The sequence below is a fragment of the Manis pentadactyla genome, chromosome 1, assembly GCF_030020395.1.
Source record: "Manis pentadactyla isolate mManPen7 chromosome 1, mManPen7.hap1, whole genome shotgun sequence".
Lineage (NCBI taxonomy): Eukaryota > Metazoa > Chordata > Mammalia > Pholidota > Manidae > Manis > Manis pentadactyla.
Genome location: NC_080019.1, coordinates 200,668,182 through 200,688,569, shown reverse-complemented (window position 1 = coordinate 200,688,569; position 20,388 = coordinate 200,668,182). Strand labels below are relative to the sequence as shown.

The 20,388-nt window shown below is 50.7% G+C and overlaps 1 protein-coding gene across 3 annotated transcripts in view; it reads left to right on the top strand.

Annotated features, from left to right (window-relative positions):
• Positions 1-13,515, top strand: part of EFCC1 (EF-hand and coiled-coil domain containing 1) — a 35,861-nt gene extending 22,346 nt beyond the window's left edge. The window contains exons 3-8 of one of the 3 annotated variants that reach the window (XM_036911525.2): positions 4,596-4,753; positions 6,708-6,843; positions 8,067-8,232; positions 9,915-10,052; positions 11,573-11,642; positions 12,443-13,515. In XM_036911525.2, coding sequence (XP_036767420.2) covers positions 4,596-4,753; positions 6,708-6,843; positions 8,067-8,232; positions 9,915-10,052; positions 11,573-11,642; positions 12,443-12,576 — 802 coding nt within the window. In that variant the 3' untranslated portion in view covers positions 12,577-13,515. The remainder of the gene's footprint in view (positions 1-4,595; positions 4,754-6,707; positions 6,844-8,066; positions 8,233-9,914; positions 10,053-11,572; positions 11,643-12,442) is intronic. The other 2 variants (XM_036911524.2, XM_036911522.2) reach the window with 2 other exon arrangements.
• Positions 13,516-20,388: the final 6,873 nt, after the last annotated feature.

Below are 20,388 nucleotides of genomic sequence, written 5' to 3'. Positions count from 1 at the left end.
AGCCCACCCAGCAAGGCCATAGGTGACCCTCTGCTCTGTCCCCATTTCCTCCCAAGATCCAACCCCAGGGAACCCATTCTTATGGGAAACCTTGAACCACTGGGCCATGTGCTCCAGGCCCAGTGCCAAGAGCAATCAGATTTCTAGTCCCAGAAAATTCTAATGAAACCTTTCACAAACCAGGATACCCACTACGGAAGTGACAGGTTTGCAGCTAATCAAGAAACTTATATATGAACACATCCTGTTAAACTGAGCCATTTTAAACTCCTTTTGCAAGTCAAAAGCAGTTAAGTTCAGCAATTCCATATGATTCAACCTCACAGATGCCAACCTTCACTGGCTTCCACCATCTATAAGCGAAACAAGGGTGGGGCTTCGCCAGGCCTGGAGTGGGACATGAGGACTTTGTTTTGCTGAACCCCAGGTCCATGCTATGGCCCCCAGCCACCTCTGCGACTTAACCTTTTCCTCCTCTGAAATGTATCAGCCTCATCAGTCCAGGGGATGAGCAGTACCCAAAAGAGCACACGTAAGGCCCAGCCCAGAGTTGGGGTGCCCAGTCAGGGCTGTTCAGCCTTTCCCCACTGGCTCTGTGACTGCTCTGCATGGCCCTGCTGCCCTTCTGTCCCAAACATTCCTGATATGTGCTCTTCTCCCTCCACCCAAGCCTCTCACTCTGTCCAACCCCAAGTCCTGCCTCCTCCAGGCCACTGTCCCTGCTCTGCAGACCCAGCACCCTCCCTGTCCGGCCCTGAGTCCAGTGGTTCATGTCCCTGAAGGGTGAGGACTCTCTCTGGGCTCCCTGCCTCTTGCCCTGTCTCCACCCCAAGGTCCACTGAGGGCTGGGGCTGTGCCCCTTCTCCCCTCCTCCTCCCTCCCACCTTCTGTCCCCACCTGCACAGACCCAGGCATGGGAGGTGTCACAAAATAGCATCTATTCAACAGCCTTTTGCTGAGCCACCTCCTGCAGCACCCCTGGGCTGGGCTCTGGGGTGGGAACTGAGCGATGGGTCAAACTCTGAGCCTTCACAGATGACCTCCAGGTGGTCACACTCACAGGCCACTCTTTGCATGGCCAAGCAGAGATGGCACTTTTCACTGAGGGGAAGCGGGAGTCACAGATGGCGGAAGACAAGGACGGTGGCAGATGCCTGCGGGCCATCCGGGCGGAGGGGCCAAGGCCGTAGTTCATCGGGGGAGCTCGCTAGGAAACCGGCTCTGAGTGGCAGGGCTGGAGTTCAGTTTGGAAGCCCCCAGACTGGAAGCCACAGCACTGGCTAAGGCCCTTCACAGGGTGAGTGGATGGAAAAGCAGAGAAGGGGTCCCTAGGCGGAGGAGTCCAAGGGCGTGTGCTCAGGGGTCAGGCGGAAGTGGGGACTAACAATATCGACAAGGAGGCGTGTGCCAGGGAGGAATGAGCCAGCGTCTGGAAGCCGTGGGAAGAAAGTGTACCAGCAAGGGAGCTTGCTGCCCACACCGGGGAATGAGCACCGGGAGCAGCTCCGCTGTGACAGGTGACAAGCGACACCAGGAGTACAGGCGATTCCTTCAAGTTTTGCTGTCAAGTCGACAGAGAAAGGGGCGGCTGGGGGAAGCCATGCAGTGGGGAGTGGGGAGGGTTATGTTAGTCTGGTGTTTGATACGGCAGCACGTTTGTGTGACTGCGTGAATGGTCCTGCAGACTGATGGAGCGGGAAGGGCGGGCGCGATGGAATCTGTCCGGTACCAATCGCTAGGCAGGAATGGCCCACCGCTTCTCCCTGGGGAAGCCGCTTCTCTGCAGCCACATCTTATTTCCTGGAAAATTCCAAAGTGTGTCCTCCTCTGTCCCACCCTCCAAACGCTGATCTCGGTGGCTTCCTCTTCCAGACTTCATAGCATGTGACCTGTAGTCACCTCATGGGAACAGCAGCTGGGCTGGGTCATTCCGGAGCTTGCCTTCCAAGCTTGCCGTCAGCCTGCCTGCAGCCATGGCCTGAGTGGAAATCCCAGTACCTCCAGTTCTGGGCTGTGCGGCTTGAGCGGGTGGCTCTAACTCTGCTTCAGTTTCCTCATCTGCCAAAAGTGGGTACTGACATCCCCTACCCCACGGGGCTGTTGCAAGGGAAACTTTTCAATGGTGGTGGTGTTAATGCAGGAAGGTGTGCTTGGGGCAGGGTTCTAAGGTCCAGGTGGCTGTGGAATGTGGGCAGCAGAGAGATCCGTGTGCCCAAGCTCGCCTATGCCAGGAGACTTCTAAATCAGGGCTGTCTCCTCACCTCATTCGGCTTGTTGAAGCCTCCAAATACTTGAGGGGGGAGAAGGAAGCTGCCCATCAGAGTGGAAAGGCTTAGATATTGTCTCATTCCACCTCCAACTCTATTCAAAATTCCACCCATTTGAAGTCCCTTACCTGCTTACATACTTCCTCTGCAAGGAAGCTCACTGCCTCACAAGGCGGCCCACTCCTTTCTTGGTCAGCAAATGATTCTGCACAGTGAGTTAAACTGCCTCCTCATGACTCTCCAATTCTCATCTTTGCTTCCTCCTCATCCTGGTCAGGCACCACCCTCTGGGGCCATATAAAAGCTACTGGCCTCCACCCTTGAGTCTTAGAAACAGTGATCCTGTACTCCTGTGTCTTCTTTTCTTCAGGCTGTGGTCTGAGACTTTGGAGTAGAGAGGGACTGTCACCTCCCCAGTTAGACCTCAACTGATATGACCTAAGCTCTAGTCACATAATTTTGTGTTTAAACAAGAATCCCCACCTGGGGGGTTTTCACACTGACTGCTAACAAACTACATCCCCACTCTGGGCTTGTACAGGGGGACCCCAGCTTAAATCCAGGACTTTATCAGTCAGAGTTACTGGCTCGTAAAACACAAAAGCTTAGGGTTAACTCTGGCCACTTAATGTCTCTATGGATTTCTCTCCTCTAGGGGCCTCATGTAAGTGGAATCACACAGTATTTGTCTTTTTGTGACTGGCTTATTGCACTGAGCACAATGTCCTCAAGGTTCATCCACGTTGTAGCCTGTGTCAGAATGTCCTTCCTTGTTAAGCCTGAATGATATTTCACTGTATGGAGAGACCACACTGTGCTTGTCTCCTCGTCTGCTGACGGACACTCAGGTTGTTTCTACCTTGTGGTTTTTATGAATAATATCGCTGTGAGCATGGCTGTGCCAACACCTGCTTGAGTCCCTGCTTTCAACTGCTTTGGATGTATGCCCAGGAGTGGATTTGCTGGGTCACAAGGCAGTTCTATTCGCTGTTTTTCATTCATTTTTTTTAAGGGATCTTCATTCCTGAAGTACAGTGCCTGAACTCAGACACAGAGTGATGCCGGGTTGATTATTCCTTTTGGAATGATTTTTCCAGCAAAACGGTGGGAACACAACGGTGCACCCTTCACTTTATGTTCTTTTTTTTTAATGTTTGCAGCTTAATCATAAGGAGGGTCTCTTTCCAAAAATATTTGAGACCTTGATTAGTTTTTCCCAGGGCTTTTCCCAGACCTCCAGGTCCCTCTGGGCACACCTGGTCCTTCCTAATCCTGTTGGTCTTCTCCTCTTCAGCTGTAAACTGGTCCAACCCTGCCACCCCCACCATCAGTGGTTTTGCCCGGCTGACACAGCTCCCCAGCATGCCTTCCACCAGCGTCACAAAACTTCCCCTTTCCCAAGATGGGCAGTTTCACTTGGCAGGCCATTTGTACTGGGTTGTTATGTCTGACGGTCTGGGAGAGATTGAGTCATAGCAGATGCTGAAGAGGTGAGAGAAGGACAGGTGTTGGTGCAAGTGGAGGGGTGAGGACCCATTTCCTAAGGCCAGCTCACTAGAAAAGATTTTCATGTTATCACAGATTTTTTTTCCTGTGCTGGGACATGGGAAATGAATATTCAAAAACTGAAGACCTTGGAATATCAAGACGATTGATCTGAGGGAAGTAGGTTTTCCAAAGCACAAAGAAGAGAGACACTTCACTTACAGGCTTTCAAGGGCAAGGAATAGAATATGCAATTAAAAGTAACCAAAACAATTAAGATTTTTAAAATTCTCACCCAAAAGAAGTCATCCAGAGGTGGACTAGTTAGTCACCAGCTGGGACTAGTTAGTCAGCAGCTGAGAGGTATCAGGACTCTTGCTCAGCTACCCTATGACTCCGTCATTTCCTCATGGTCACACAATGGCTGCCACAGCTTCAAACATTATATCCACAAGACATTGTTCAAAGGCAAGAAGGAAGGGCATTTCCTTTGCTGACCCTTTTTCTCATAAGGGACAAAAACCCATTCCAGAGGCTCCCCAGATGTTGCCTTTAGTTCCATTAGCTAAAATTGAGTTACAAACCTGAGCCTTACCTGCAAGGGAGGCTGGAAGAGTGCATATCCATCATGGAAGTCTGACTCTGCCAAGCTGGCCACTGAGTAGGGAGCTGGCAGGGTCACCCACAGGGACAATCCAGGTCTCCTTCAGACACATCATAGACAACTGACCTGTGCACAGTAAGGAGTGGAAGAGGGTGAGCCCGTATCCCACATGCTCCTGCAGGAAGTTGGCCAAGCCCCCTCTGCCTTCTTGACACCTGTGCTTTCTCCCCTGCCCACAGGTCAGAGGGCAACCAGCTCCCAGCCTTACTACGAGCCAGCCCAGAGCCAGATGCCAAGAGTAGTGAACCTGAGCACAGTGGGACCTGGGGCCCAGACCCCGCTTCAGAGGGCACCTGGCAGTCAGACAGCAGCTCCGGGAGCAGAACGCTGGACGAAGGTTTGTCCCTGCGTACTCAGGCTTGCTGCCAGGCTCACGATCTACCAGGCTGTGCCCCAGACCTGCTCCAGGGTCCTGTCTGCACTGATACCGCCATCCATTGTCCAAACAGACTCCACTCCCACTACCTGCTGAGGCTGGCTTCCCAAGTCCACAGGGGCCCCTTCCCTAGGCCTCAGAGCATAGACACCCATGCGGGAGGGCAGGTTCCAGGGAGGCAGGTTCCAGCTGGGTGTGGGGGACATCTCTGTCCCGCCAGTCCCATGCAAGGGTGGGCTGGGTACCCAGGGAGCTAGGATGGAGTAAGCACCCCATCATCAGAGGTATGTATGCAAGGGCTGGATGGTCACCCCTCAAGAAGACCTCAGGAGGCCCATTGTCTTAAGAACCTTGGCCTGGTGGGTGTAAAGCCATCAGTTGGAAAGGAGGGAAAAGCTGGCAGAGAGAGTAGCCCAGGCTCTCCCAGACCCCCTCAGAGCCCCTTGCTTGCCCTGGACTCAGGCACAAGACGATGTTCATGACTATAACGATAATGACACCACACACACACAGCCAGCTTCAGGAAGCTCCCAGAATGATAAGCAGCTCCCAGAATGATAAACAAATTGTCAATATTGGAAATACGTTCACACAATCAAGAACTCATGGATCAGCCACCTCAGCACTGGTTCTATTTAGCCTGGGACACTTCACTGGGACAGAACAGAAGGTCGAGAGCCCACTCTGCTGGGGCAGAGTCAGGCTGGAGGAGAGATGGTTGTCCAAAGTCAGGACACCTGAGTCAGGGGTTTCTAAACCTGCCTGGTGGCCAGGATCACACAGGAGTCTTTTAAAAATACACATGCCGAGACCCACCCCACATCTGCTGCATGTGATCCCGCAGGGCTGGGGGCAGATCACACAGCTTCCTCAGGACACTGTCTGTCTGCAAGCATCAGGCCGGTCAGCCCAAACGGGCTCTGATTAAAGGGAACTTGCCGGCTCAAATATTGCATTGAAAAGCTGGAGTGGGCTTCAGGCATTTGAGGCGTCAGCAGATCCTCACCCCTGCCGTCCTCTGCTTGCACTCATTTTCAGAAGGCGATTCCCTCATACTGACAAGATGACCCCAGTAGCTCCTAGCTCACCCCGCAACTTCTAGGCTGGAGGAACCGAGACATTTCTCTTCCCTGGAAATGTGCGTCAGAGTTTGGTCTGCCTCCCCTTGGCTAATGCTGGGTCCCCCTCCCTGCCTGAACCAGTCAGATAGCCAGGCGGTCTGTGCTCTGACTAGCCAGCCAGGATTTGTATGTCCCCCGGGCTGGGGTGGAGTGGACAGGGAGGGGACAGCCTCCCAGAGAGAGTCAGGGCTGCCCACACCTCAGAGATGGGGCCTGATGACGGGCAGCCAGAGAGCAGGCATCCACGACAGAGCCTGGGGTTTCTGACGCTCCCTCAGGCCAGAGTGCAACAAGGCCCAGCCATGGTGGGGTCACATGGGGTCTCACGTGTGACACCCATCATCCACATCCCCCCAGATGTTAGAGGCCTGCAGTTCCCTGAGAGTTAAAAACCTGTTGAGCTTGGCACCAGCGCCCTGCAGAGCCCCAGCCCCAAGGCTCCCAGGCTGCGACTTCCATGTCCTAAGATGGAAATAAGACACATCTGAGAGCCCCGTATATAGACAGGCCCTAGCTTGTTGTGTCATCTTAGTAAGTGGAGAAGGAAAGGGTGGGGCTCCTGTCTCCCAGATCCCTGTGTAAAATCCCAGGGAGGGGCTCTGATTGACCAGCTTCCCTCCTGGCCAGCATGTGGAAGGGGGCCGCACCAGCCTCAGGTGCCTCCCCTTGCAGGGGCAGGTAGGGTGGAGGTCGTTGGTCTGAAGGAGGCGGAGATGGCCACCCACACCCCTCTGGGAAAGGCTGCCTGTTCCCCTGCCTCTATCCCAAATCCTACATCCCGTTCTCTTCTGCAGCAGATGAGCAACTATTCCGCTCAGTGGAGGGCCAGGCCGCCTCTGATGAGGAGGATGATGAGAAGTGGCGGGAGGCACAGAGGCTACCAGCCGAGGTCAAGACCCTGCTGGCTTACCTCTCCAGCTGCGCAAGTGGGTACGTCATCTGGGATCGGCCCGCTGGGGGCTGGGAGTTCTCACACGCAGTCCCAGGAGCCCAGAGTCCCTTCATACAGTGACAGAGCTTGAACTTTTGAGGCTGACTGGCCTGAGTCAAATCCAGACTTGGTCACCTCCCACACACTGTCCCCTCACCTGTTGGAGGGAGGTGATAAGACCACCCCCAGCACGCGTGAGACTGTAATGGATGCTCAGCAAGGGCACACTTCGTGGTGGCTTTCTCTTACCCCTTGGCCACTGTCCCAAGACATTCCCCAAGGCTCTAGTGTGGCTCCAGGACATGTCACACCCTTTCCTGATCCCTTGCTCCCTACAACCAACACCATTTACAGCATCTCCTCCAGCCTGGCCCAGGACTGGTGCTTTCTGATCTCTCAGTTGGATCTCTTACTCCCCACACCACCCTAGAAGGGAACAAAGACAGACCCTGATGTCTGGGGCACCTCAGACAGGTTGCCTGACTTCTCTGAGCCTCAATCTTCTTGTCTCTAAGATGGGACAGGAACGTTTGTCTGACAGCAGTGTGGTCAGGATTTGCAATCGAGGCTTTAAAAATGCCTGATTGCTGTAGGTACACCACTAAGGGGCAGCGTTGTCTTGCACTATTGTATCGTAAAGTGCTGTTGATGGTCTGGGATTATGGTTCTCACCAACCCTTTAGGTCAACAACAGCACTTATTAAGCACCCACTATGTGCCAGGCAAATTTCGAGGCACTGAGAAATCAGCAATAAACAGACAGCAGCCCTCCTCTCCCAGAGCCTCTGTTCTAGTGAGTGGTGACCAGAGTGAGGAAGAGATGGAGCAGGGGAGGGGCAGAGGGAGGTGCCAGGAAGGCCTCTCTGGGAATGTGCTATTTGAGCAGGAACCTAAAGGAAATGAAGGAAGAGCATTTCAGAAAGAGGGACCAGCAAGTGCAAAGGCCCTGAGGTATACTGGAGAGGTGGTAGGGGGCAAGTGCAGTGGGAGCAGTTAGCAAAGATGGGTGGGAGGGAGGTCAGAGACCATGGGTGGACTGGGTAAGTCCTCTGGCTTTTCCTCTGAGTGAGGTGGAAAGCCAGGGGAGGGTGCTGGGCAGAGGGGTGCCCTGGCCTGGCCTAGCTTTCAGGAGGAGATGGACTCAGTAGCAACCTGCACTTGCTGAGGTTATAGCACACTCTGGAAAGCAGCCCTGCAGCACTGGTGCTCCCTTTTGCTGCAGGTGTGACAACCAGATGACCAAGCAGCTCAAGACTTACGTCGGCAGCTTTGGCAGCGCTGACCACGCCCATGCCCCGGGGGAGCTGGAGGCCTGGGTGGCCATGCTGGTGGAGCAGCTGGGGACCCTGGGCTGCAGCAGGACAACCCCAGGGACACCTGAGGAGGAGGTCAGCTGAGCCCCAGAGGTCAAGGTCTGGACCAATGCTAGAGTCTCTCACAGTTGCAAGGACCCTGAGGGATCTCAGCCAAGTCCTATGCCCCATTCACAGATGACTAACCTAAGAAGCAGAGAGGAGACGTGATTTCCTTTTACTTAGATTTCATGAAGACTATTTTGGTTGCAAGTTAAAGGATCCATCTCAAATTAGCTTGAGTGCACAACTAGGATTTATTAGAATATGGAGCTGGGAAGAACAGTTTCAAAAGAACTGAGAAGATGAGCTTCAGGCACAGCTGGATCCAGGGATGCAGACTAGATTGTCTCTGCCCATCTGTTCTGCATTTCTCTGGGTGTCGGCCTCACTTTCCACTACTTTGAGGGGCTTACTCCATGTAGTAAACAAAAAGGCAGGACTATAGAGAGCCCTAGGCTCTGAGCAGCCCAACTAAGAAACTCCAGAGAGACAATAAGAGTCTGGTACATTAAATCTAAGGGAAGAACTCCAATTGGCCCAGCCTCATTCATGTGCCTGTCCCTGAGCCAATCCCTGTGGTAGGCAGGCAGGGTTTAGGGACTCACCAGTCAGATGAAGTGGAGGAAGGACGCTTATCCCAAGGAAAGTTAGTGAGTTAGCGGCAGGCGAAGGGAAGTGGGCCAACACCAACAGGTGGTGTCTCCATTTCAATAAGACCACTCAACATACTTCCCTTTTCTCTCTACTCCATAGCAATTTCTCTATTCCACAGGGATCACACTTTTCAAACTGGTCTTGACGTAAGATAGTCTCCTATTTATATATCCATTCTGTTTTTGGCATATCTGTGGTCTAATGTAGTTCGAAAGGGTCTTGGACCATCCCTTGTCTAAATAAGTGAAAAGAAAATGGGGGATTAGGAGAATTATAGAATTAGATAGTTACTGAGGCACATGGTTGTGTCCCCAAGCACATCTTCCAGTCCCCTGGGCAGAGGCACCAGGCCTCCTCTCTCCTGTGCAAAGCCCTGAGTACACCCAGAGTGCCCAAGGGTACCACCCCTCCAGCTGCTTCTCTTTCTCTCCGTTGGCATCAAGAGTGGGGGTCACCTTACTCCTTGCATCCCCCGCTTCTGGAGGCAGGTGGCTATGTGACATTTTGTGACTTCCTGGCATCTGCCATGGGTGGGCCAGCGATGCAGGCAGGGCCAGCTGGGCCCCACTCCTCTTGAGAGAGGTGGGAACGGCTGGAGAGCTCTTCTGGGCTGTGGCCCCGGGACAAGAGGCCTGGGACATTCTTGCTGTCTCAACCCCACTGCTGCCCCATTCCCGAGGTTTTCTGGCTGCCAATCCACCCTAGGAACAGCCCATTAGCCTGCCAGTGAATTCCCTTTCTGTCTAAACCAGTCAGATGGGTTTTTGTTGCTTGTAACCAAAAAGAAAAGTTAAAAAGAAAGCAGATGGATAGAGAAGGAAAAGGAGAATGGAGTCCTCAACTAGAAAACAACATACGCATATTCTTATACTAGCCCAACTCACTGTGTGACCTTAGGCCAGGAGTTCAGCAGTGGTTTTATTTGGCAGGCTGGGGGTGGGGGCAGATGAGATGACCTCTGTGAAAAGGTCAAGGCAGGCCATTGACCCTGCCTGGGGATGGGCCACAGCTACAGGGCACAAAGCGACAGGTGGGAGCCAAACCCCAGCTGTTCCCTGCAGGTGGAGCTGCAGCCGAAGGTGGAAGAGGAGCAGCTGAGGCTGGAGCTGCAGATGGTGGAAACCGAGCGGGTGCGGCTGTCCCTGCTGGAGGAGAAGCTGGTGGACGTGCTGCAGCTCCTACAGAGGCTCCAGGACCTGGTAGGCCCACTGGCACCCACGGCGGGGGGAGGGGTTTCTGGGAGGGGGCCCCCGCCTGTGTCGGTACCTGGCTCCAAGCCTTCCCACCATGGGTAAGTGCTATCTCCACTTTCCAGATGCAGAGATGGAGGCCCAGGGAAGCTAATCAGAAGGAAGGGAAGGCTCTCTAATTCATTTTATAAAGCTAACATAACTTTGATCTCAAGGCCAGAGGAAGCTAAATACAAGAAAGGAAAATTATAAGCTAACGTCACATTTAAACATGGGTGCAAACATATTAAATAAGATATTAGCAAACCAAATCCAGCAGTGTTTAAATAAATGTAACATGAGCAAGCTGGATTTATCCCAGGAATTCAAGATGATTCAAGATAAAAAAATATTATCATAATATACCACATAACAGATTTAAGGAGAAAAACCCTATATTCACCTCAAAAGAGGCAGAAAAGTCAGTCACTGTCTCCTTTGTTTTAAAACCCCTCAGCAAACCAAGAACAGTAAAGACCTTCCTTTTCCAGATTAGGAAAAGGAAGCTAACTACCTCTCACAAATCCCACACTTACTGGTAAAATGTTAGAATCTTTCTACAATCAGAATTAAGACAAGCATGCCTTTCATCACTGCTTGTATGCCAACTAGAGGTTCTAGCCAATGCAGTAAGACAAGAAAATGGATAAAGATAAGAAACAAAGCTATCAGTAATTATATATCATACTCATCTACACAGAATACCCAAGAGAATCCAGAAGCAAATTGTAATTCCTTGGCAACGTGGCTGATAAAATAGCAGAACACAGAAATCAATTGTGTTCCTAAATAGCACTGGCAAATGATTAAAAAAAAAAAGTTTTTAAGAAACAGTTAACTTAGCCAGGATTGCCAGTCACTGAAACGTGGAAGTAAAATTTGAACTCAAGTCACCCAGGCTTTGAAGTAGGCTCTTACCTGCACACCAGGCTGCCTAGGATACAGAGCTATCAAGACCCCAGCCTAGGAGGATGGCTGAATGGCAGCCCAGGGCCAGCAAGCAGTGAAAGCAGTGGTTCCCAGCACAGCTCTGGGCCATGCAACCTGGGGGTAAACACTGGTTCTTCCACCTCTGAGCTGGGTGGCTTTGGGCAAATTTCTCATTCTTTCTTAACACTGCTTTTTCTCATTGGTTAAAATGAACATAACAGGTTATTGCAAGGATTAAATGAGCTAATGCACAAAAATGCTCTCTTAGTCATGATTATTTCCCAAGTTCCTGCTTTGGCATGTAGATGGCAATCCATAAATACCTGATCTCTGAAGGAATGGATCCTGCACAGTGCTCCATTTACCCACCAAGAGTCTCTGAGAAGCCCATTGGGCAGCATGGCCAGCCTTGGGGTAGGGGGCCAGGAAGGGATGACAGGGAGGGAGACTCTATCTGCCGCCAGAGAGCCATACGGAAGCTCGGAGCCACCCAGTCCCACCTGCTCGATGTGGCACGGCCTCCACAGTGCGGTCCAGCCCTGTCTCCATTTCTTTTTAAGAACATATCGAAAAGAGCCCTGGGGAAGATTTTGCTGAGCACGCTGAACACTTGCAGGGACCCTGCACATGGTAAGAGGGCTCCCCCATCTTTGGAAGCCTGAACATGGCTGGAGGGTGTTCCAACCTGGCACTCTCTATCCTAAGTGTCTATCTGCCAAACGCCACTGTTACTCCTGCCCTGACCACCTGCTAAGGGTATAGGCAGGAGCAGGCTGCAGAAAGTCAGAAATGCCGTTCAACAAGAGCAGGGGAGCAGACACCAACCAGAAGCCAATGTGGGCGAACCCCGGGGGCCGGGTGGGCTCCCTCTCATCGGTTCACTCACAGGGCTGACCATGGGCCAGGCTCTGGAGAGGCGCCTCGAGTGTGTTTAACCCCTCGAGTCCTTACAGCAGCCTGCTGAAGAAAGCGCTGCTATACCCACTCCACAGCTGCAGAGACTGAGGCACAGAGAGGTCAGCTGCCAGCGCACCTGTGGCCTTGGGTCTCTCCCTTAAGCACTACACAGCATTGCTCCTCTTGTTTGGACAAAATTCAGAGCAGTAGGATTTCACCCATGCCCAGTGAAATCAAGCTGAGCCAGGCCTAGCTGCCGCCTGAAAGGGCCTCATGGGCTGTTGGGGTAACCAGCTGGTGAGGAGGCTCTGCTCACAGGCCTCACCAGGCACGCTGGGCAGGCACCAGGTATGTTCAGTGCCCAGAATGGACCCTGGCATCAAGGAGGGGGTCAGAGGTTATGCACTAGAAGCCCCCTTCCCTGAGGGACAAGATGGGGAGGGAGCTGGCAGGGCTGGGGAGGGTGCCAGGGAGGTGGGAGAGTGGCTCTGTGGGGCAGTGAGCACACTGACCCGCCCACCCTTTCCTTCCAGAGGGGGGATCTGGACCCGCAGCCACCCTGGATGCCCTGCACCAAGCTTTGGCCAGCTGTGAGCTCTTGCGGAGAGAGCCTTCCACACCAGCAGGCCCAGCTCCAGGGCTCACCAACTCCCTCCTCACATGCTGAGGTCGCTGGCCCAGCCTCTGGGCACCACCACACCAGCCTCCAGATCGGCCTGGCCACTGTCGCATCCTCGGAACCTGGAGGCCTGGGCTCCTTCTGACACTAGGCCCAACCCCAGAGCCTCCCAATACAGAGCCTGGCAGCCATCCCTTCCTTGGGTTCCTCCGATTCTCCCACAGCCCCTGTATCCTGCTACCAGAGACCACATTCCAGCCCAGGGGTGCTGGATCAGCCTGTACCTGCTGCAGCCTCCCCTGCCGTTGGAGCAGAGGTGCCCACTCTCCCACCCAACCCAGGACCCCTTCCCTGGGCTCCCAGGCTCTCCTCCCCCCCAATACTGTACCCTTCCTCCCCCCAGCATGCCTGCTGCAGGGACACTGGCCCGACCTCCAGGCCACAGCTGGTGTGGTGCAAAGACAGAGCAGGGCTGGGGGAACTTCACGGGGGGAGTGAGTGTCACTGCAGGCTTCCTGGTGGGGCCTGGCCTTGAACTAGCTCTAGAAGAGAGACAGGATTTACATCGGTAGAAAGAAGAGGGAAGGGCATTCAGGTGAGGTAACGACGAGAGCTAAAGTGTGGTGGCAGCAAGGGCCCCCCTTTCATACATTACCTGGATCCCCTCTTTCCTGAGCATACAGTAGGTACGGGGGCTCATGGGGGTCACAGGAAGGAGTAAGACAAGAGGCCTGGTCTCACCTACCATAAGATCTTGTTGAAAAGAAAGATATGTTGGCAAAATACTTCAATGTGAGTGAAATCAGTGCTAAATGGAGGTAAAATAGTGTTATGAGAGCCCAGTCACCACAGCGGGAACAGCAGGGGTGAGGGCAGGTGCCCGGAGGAAGCAAGGGCAGGTGGGGGGCTCCAGGGTGGACGAGGATCCGGGATGTGGTCCCACAGGCAGTGGGGGCCACTGGAGGACCCCAGGCATCCCTCGTGGAGGGGGTGGGCGAGCGGGGAGCCATGAAGAGGTGGCTGCAGGACTGGGAGGCTGCAACCAGAGCTATGCGGACACAGGAAGGGGGCCCTTGGGGGAGGGGGGATCGAGGGCTGCCCAGGGGGAGCCTGGGAGCAGCAGGTACCCCGCCCAGGGGGAGCCTGGGGCAGAGGCAGTGCCTTATGTCCAGTCTGGCCTCAGACACTTAGCAGTGGGACAGGTGAGGGAGGCACCAGGGAGCCACTGCAGGCTCCCAAGGGTAACACAGGCAAAGCCCAGTTTCCAGGTGGTTCCTCTGTAAATGGAACAAAATAGGCGGTTCATCCCACCCCTGGTCCTGTTAGATGAGCCAGGCTTGTTTGAGCAGGTCCCCAGGACTCCTCAGGGGCAGTGGGCAGAGCCGGGCACCAAGGAGGCTGCTCTGAGCAGAGGGGGGCGCCCCCAGCTTGCCCCTCTCAGCCCAGCCTGAGCCCACCAGGCCCTGGTCCTCCAGCGCAGCTACTTATGACTACGTAACCCAGATGAACACCCCCAGGGCTCCCTGCCCAGCAAAAGAGCCCCACTGCTCTGCATCCTGATTCATGGGGGTGGCCACAGGAATCTACACCTGTGTTAAATTTATAGACCTGAGGGCTCCCCTCAAAAAATGTCAACTTCTCTGTATGTTCATTAAAAATATAAGAAGGACTGGAAGGGGCACTCCTAAGGTGCCTCTAGACAGGCCACTTGGCATCTGCAGACAGCAGGCAGAGAGGGTTCTTCTGGATTACAGCTACACTGAGCTTTCCCTAATAAAAATCTCTTCCCACTGCCTAATAAACGATGGCCCATCATCACAGCTGTGTACCCCTCATCTCACTGGAGGCAAGTTGCTGAAGTGAGTTAGACCGTAGAGGTGCCCAGAGAGGTTAGTGAGGTGAGCTGCCCAGCATCACACAGACAGGCAGCATCCAAGCCTGGAGTGGGCCTCTTTACTGCCAGCAGTCTCTAGTTAGGGAACGCTAGGCTTGCTAAAGGTTTGGGTCTGGATGAGTTATGGTACAGGCTAAACCACCTTGATAAAGAGACCTCAAAATACTCTGGGTCAAACAAGATAGAACTTTATTTCTCTCCTGTAACAGTCCAGAGGTGAATGGTCCTGTTTGGAAAGCAGCTCTGCTCCATGTGGTCACCAGGGACCCAGGTCCCTTCCACTTTGCTGCTCCGCTATTCTCCAGAATGATGTCCTCCTTCACATGGTGGAAGCCAATTCACCAGCATTGCTCAGCCTTGCAACCCACAGGAAGGAGGGGAGAGGAAGGGGCCAGCCACTCTGGCACACATCTCCTCTACTCGCATGCCATTGGCCATACCGAGGTGCAAGGGAGGCCGGGAAATGTAGTCTAATGCTAATATGATTAAAAGAAAAAAAAGCTTCCAGTTTCTAGTCCAGCATGTAAGGAGCTTGGAAGTCACTACCGCATCTTAACAAGTAAAAACTGAACAAACTAGAAATTCAGCAACAGCTCTGGGATCCATCAGAAGCGAGGTCACAGGGCAACCAGATGCCCCCAAAACTGGAGACACACAAAGGTGAATACAGAGAATCACAACTTACCAAAGCAGAAAACCACCTATTTAGGAATTAGTAGGAGAAGAGGAAAAACGTGAACTATAATCAATAAACTGCTGGAGGTTCAGTGTGGACAAATATGAGATTAAAACCTCCAGGGGGTCCCAGCCATGGGGTTCCACACCTTTGTGAGCTCTACCTTCTGAAGCTCTGCCAGATCCTCACAGTGAATACAAGAGAAAAGCTCCCTGATTCTTCTGGAAGGGAGAGAGGAAGTAACCACTCTGAAATAGGCCAGAGCATTCTGTTCTTAACGAGGCCTGTTCTTAAAAGAAACTATTTCAACAGAGCCTACTTTACTGGCGTTTGATCAGAAACTATATTAATTTCAGATACAGCAGACTTCAGAGCAAGGAAAATTATCAGGGACAAAGAGGGTCATTACACAGCGATAAACAGTCAGTCCTACAAGAAGAGGTAAAAATCCTTCATGCATAACAAGAGAGGGTCAAAATACATGAGGCAAAACCAATAGAACTACAAGGAGAAACAGATGAACCCACTATTCAATTTGGAGACATCAACACCCCTCTCACAGAAATGGGCAGATCCAGCAGTCAGAAAATCAGTAAACAGTTGAATTCAACAGCACCATCAACTGGATGTAACTGATGTCTATAGACTACTTCATCCAGCAGTAGCAGGATATACATTTTTTCTAAAGCTCACATGGAACATTCACCAAGATATGCCACATTCTAGGTAATAAAACACACCTTAACAAATTTCAAAGAAATTTCATACAAAGTGATTTTTCTCTATTGTTTTCCTGTTTTCAATGACTTCTACTCAAGTTTTTATTATTTCTTTCTTCTGCTTTCTTTGCATTTAATTTGCTCTTCTTTTTCTAGTTCCTAAGATGGAAGCCTAGATAATATTAGGTTTCTTCTTTTCAAATATATGCATTCAGTGCTACACATTTCCCTCTAACTACTGCATCCCACACATTTTGATTGTATTTTCATTTTCACTTAGTTAAAAGTATTTGTAAATTTCTCTTGGGATTTTTTGTTTGACTCATGTGTTATTTAGAAGTGTGTTATTTCTAGTAGAAATAAATAGCATAAATAGGTGGAAGATGCCAGAATATGTGGAAATTAAATAATACACTTAATTATCTTAAAAAATTAATTAATTATATAACCAAAAGCTGATTATTTGAAAAGATCAATAAAGTCAGTAAGCCTCTAGTCAGGATAATCAAGAAAAAAAGAGAAAAGACACAAATTACTAATATTAGAAATGAAAAAGAAGACAACACTACAGATCCCATATATTTTAAAAGGATAATGAAGTAATAGTATGAACAATTCTAAGCCCACAAAACTGGTGACCCAGATGAAATGGACCAATTCCATGAAAGACACAATCTGCCAAAACTCACACAAGAAAAAATCTGAAGAGTCCTAAATCTTTTAAAGAAACTACATTAATAATTAATAACCTTCCAATATAGAAAGTTCCAGATCCAGATGAGTTCACTGGTAAATTCTACCAAACATTTAAGGAAGACATTATGATGTTATTCTAATTCTCTATAATCTCTTCCAGAAGATAGGGGCAGGGGGAATACTTCCTAACTCATGCATATGAAAACATGTTCGACATCGTATGTCATTTGGGAGTTGCAAATTAAAACAGCAATGCAACAGCACTACCTGCCCATTAGAACAGGCAAAATCCAAAGCACCGACGGCACCACATGCTGGTGAGGATGTGGAACAACAGGACCTCTCACCCATTCCCGGCGGGAATGCAGAATGGTACGGCCACTTTGGAAGACAGTTTGGCAGTTTCTTAAGCTGACCATATTCTTATCATACAATCCAGCAATCATGCTCCTTGAGCTCACGTGAGTATGAGCTGAAAACTAATGTACATACAAACACCTGCACCCAGATATTTATGGCAGCCTTACTCATAATTGCCAAACATTGGAAGAAACTAAGATGTCTTTGAGAAACTTTGGTCCATCTAGATGATAGAATATTATTTAGCACTGAAAAAGAAATGAGCTGTCGAGTCATGGAGGAATCTTAAATGCATATTTTTTTTAATTTTATTTTGGTATCATTAATCTACAATTACATGAAGGACATTATGTTTACTAGGCTCCCCCCTTCACCAAGTCCCCCCCACATCCCCGTTCACAGTCACTGTCCATCAACATAGTAAGATGCTGTAAAATCACTACTTGTCTTCTCTGTGTTGTACAGCCCTCCCTATACCCCCCCCACACTATACATGCTAATCATAATGCCCCCTTTCTTTTTTTCCCACCCTTATCCCTCTCTTACCACCCATCCTCCCCAGTCCCTTTCCCTTTGGTAACTATTAGTCCATTCTTGGGTTCTGTGATTCTGCTGCTGTTTTGTTCCTTCAGTTTTCTTTTGTTCTTATACTCCACATATGAGTGAAATCATTTGGTACTTGTCTTTCTCCGCCTGGCTTATTTCACTGAGCATAATACCCTCTAGCTCCATCCATGTTGTTGTGAATGGTAGGATTTGTTTTTTTCTTATGGCTGAGTAATATTCCATTGTGTATATGTACCACATCTTCTTTATCCATTCATCTACTGATGGACATTTAGGTTGCTTCCTTAAATGCATATTATTAAGTGAAAGAAGCCAATCTGAAAGGCTACAAACTGTATGATTCCAACTATAGGGCATTCTGGAAAAGGCAAACCTATGGAGACAATAAATCAATGGTTGCCAGGGGTTGGAGAGGGAGGGTGATAGGGCAGGGCCCAGAGGAATTTAGGGCAGTGAAACTGCTCTGTATGATACTGTGCTAATGGATCACAGATCAGAAAGATGGGGCACACTTTCACATCTGTCAAAACCCATAGAACATACAAGGCCTAGAGCAACCACTGATGCAAACTATGGGCTGTTGAGGGTGATGATGGTCAGCGCAGGTCCACCCACTGCAACAAATGCCCCATACTGGTTTAGGGTGTTGAGAGTGGGGGAGGCTGCACATAGTGGGGGGGAGGGGCCAGGGGTACAGAGAAGCTGTACTTTCTGCTCAATTTTGCTCTGAATCTGAAACTGGTCTAAAAAAATTAAGTCTATTTAAAAAGCAAAAAGGGGAGAAACGGTACCGGGGGTGCCTCAGGCATCCCTGCAGAGTTGGACTCATGTCAGTGCCTCCTGGCCCCTCAGCCTTGCTGGCTTGCAGCCTGGGCAGCCTTCCTTCTGCCCAGTGGGGAGAGGCTGGGACCTCCTTGGTCCCGGCTTGGGTGTGACCTAAGCATCGGCCCTGGCTGGGCTGCTGCTTCCTGCCCGAGGCCTGCAGCCCCACACTGCTCAGGCCGAGATGTCCTAAGGGCACCATGGATGTCCCTGGAGCAAGGCCTGGGGTTCCTCTCAATTCCCTCACCCCATGAGGGCCCCTGCCCACAGCCCCAAAGAGCAATACCAGAGGCAGGATTGAGGCCCCAGGCCTGTCACCAGGACAAGCAGGCAGGGCCTTTGCTGAGCACCCAGGCCTGAGGTTACTGAGAGGAAAGAGGGTTGGGTCAGAGGGTACAGTTACACAGAAAGATGGGGCACACTTTCACTGAGCTGAAGGCTGGAGTGATGTTTCCAGGGGAAGAAATGGTAGAGCCTGGGGGCTGCCAATATGCGAAACTTGGGGGTTCACTGGTCAGAAGCAGAGTAAGTGCACAATTCCCCAGAAACCCTCACCAAAAACAGGGCCTCTCCTGACATTTGGGCCTGAGTATTAATCAGTCACAACCCTGACCCAGAAGTTTCCTGTCACTTGAGGCTCCTGGGAGCTACTGTTAACTAATACCTTGGTAGATTAATCCCTTGGTAGAAAACTAATAGAGTTTTCTTGCTAGAGGACTTGCAACAATTTGAATTTGAAATTTGCCTGTTAAAATGTCTACAGTCCTTCAAGAGGTACTCTTCCTTCAAGAGGTAAAGCTGAATTCCCTTTCCTTGAATGAGCCAGGCTTAGCGACTCACTTCTAACAGAAGCTAAGGCTTGCCCAAGTTCCTGACCCACAGAAACTGTGAGATAACAAATGTTATTGTTTTAAGCTGCTAGTTTGGGGATGATTTGTTATGTAGCAATAGATAACAAATGCATTTTCTAGCAAAAAAAAAAAAATTATGCTTCATCAGAACATAGGGTAATTTGGGTGTGTTTGTGGTAGGTGTTTAGGTGTATTAGTAACCATCACAGGCCTAACAGGCTGGAAGAAGGACAAGTATGAGCTGAAATTCAACAGCATTCAACCTGGTAAGTGCTATGAAAGGACAAACCCACGCATGGAGCTGGCTGAAGGAGCTCTCAAGGACACAGATGGGTGTGAGTACATGCATACTTGCGCTGGCCTGATGGCTGCTGGGCTCTTCTGCCTCCCACCATCCTAAAGCCGGCAGACATAACACATCCTGGTCAAGGGCACAGTGGGCAGCCAAGAGGTGGGGAGGGGATGGGAGTACATGTTAGCTGAGGCTCCAAGTCCCTGGTGCATGCTCCATGGTCCTCTTGGACTTCACTTACAAACAAAGTCAAAGATGTAATAAATTCTTACGAATTTCATGACAGCAGCCACAGAGCATTAAACCCCAAACACAGGGCCTTTCTCGGGGGGGTGGGGGGCTTGCACCTACGGCCCTCATCCATGAGCCGGCCATGGGTGGTGTGGAAGGCAGGGAAGGGGCCCCCCCATGTGGGGCAATAGTCCTACCATGTTTCAGGAACAGTAGAATTGAATATTTGTGAATAACCTTCACGCCCATCACTCTTCTTTCGCCTTTTTTCTAGAAAGGCTTCTTTAGAATTGTTCAAATGGTCTTCAAATCATCAAAAACGTTTTCTGGGAACTTCTAACTAATGTCCTTTCTTACCTTCTGGCAATAAAATCATTCTGTTGACCTGAAATTACCCCTTCCTCCCCCAAAACAGCCTGTAATTCCAGACGTCTGCCACTAGATGGCAAACACACTGAACAGAGGAATGAATGCAACAGGGTTGGGCATGATCTCAAAACAGGACGTGCGGGGAGTGCCGGGTTGGATTCATTTGAATGTCCCCTCCTTCAGTATTTGCCTATCTTCCCACCACCTGTGCTATTATTGACTCCATATTTTTCTTATAACCAGTTCCCTTTTTACATTTTTGGAAATGTTTTAAGAAGGAAAGCTTATGTGCTCTAATTTGATTGGAAAGCAACCTCACCTTGCCATACAGAGACCCTAATGTAACAGGCGCACAGAAAACACAACAACGTTGTGAACTTCTG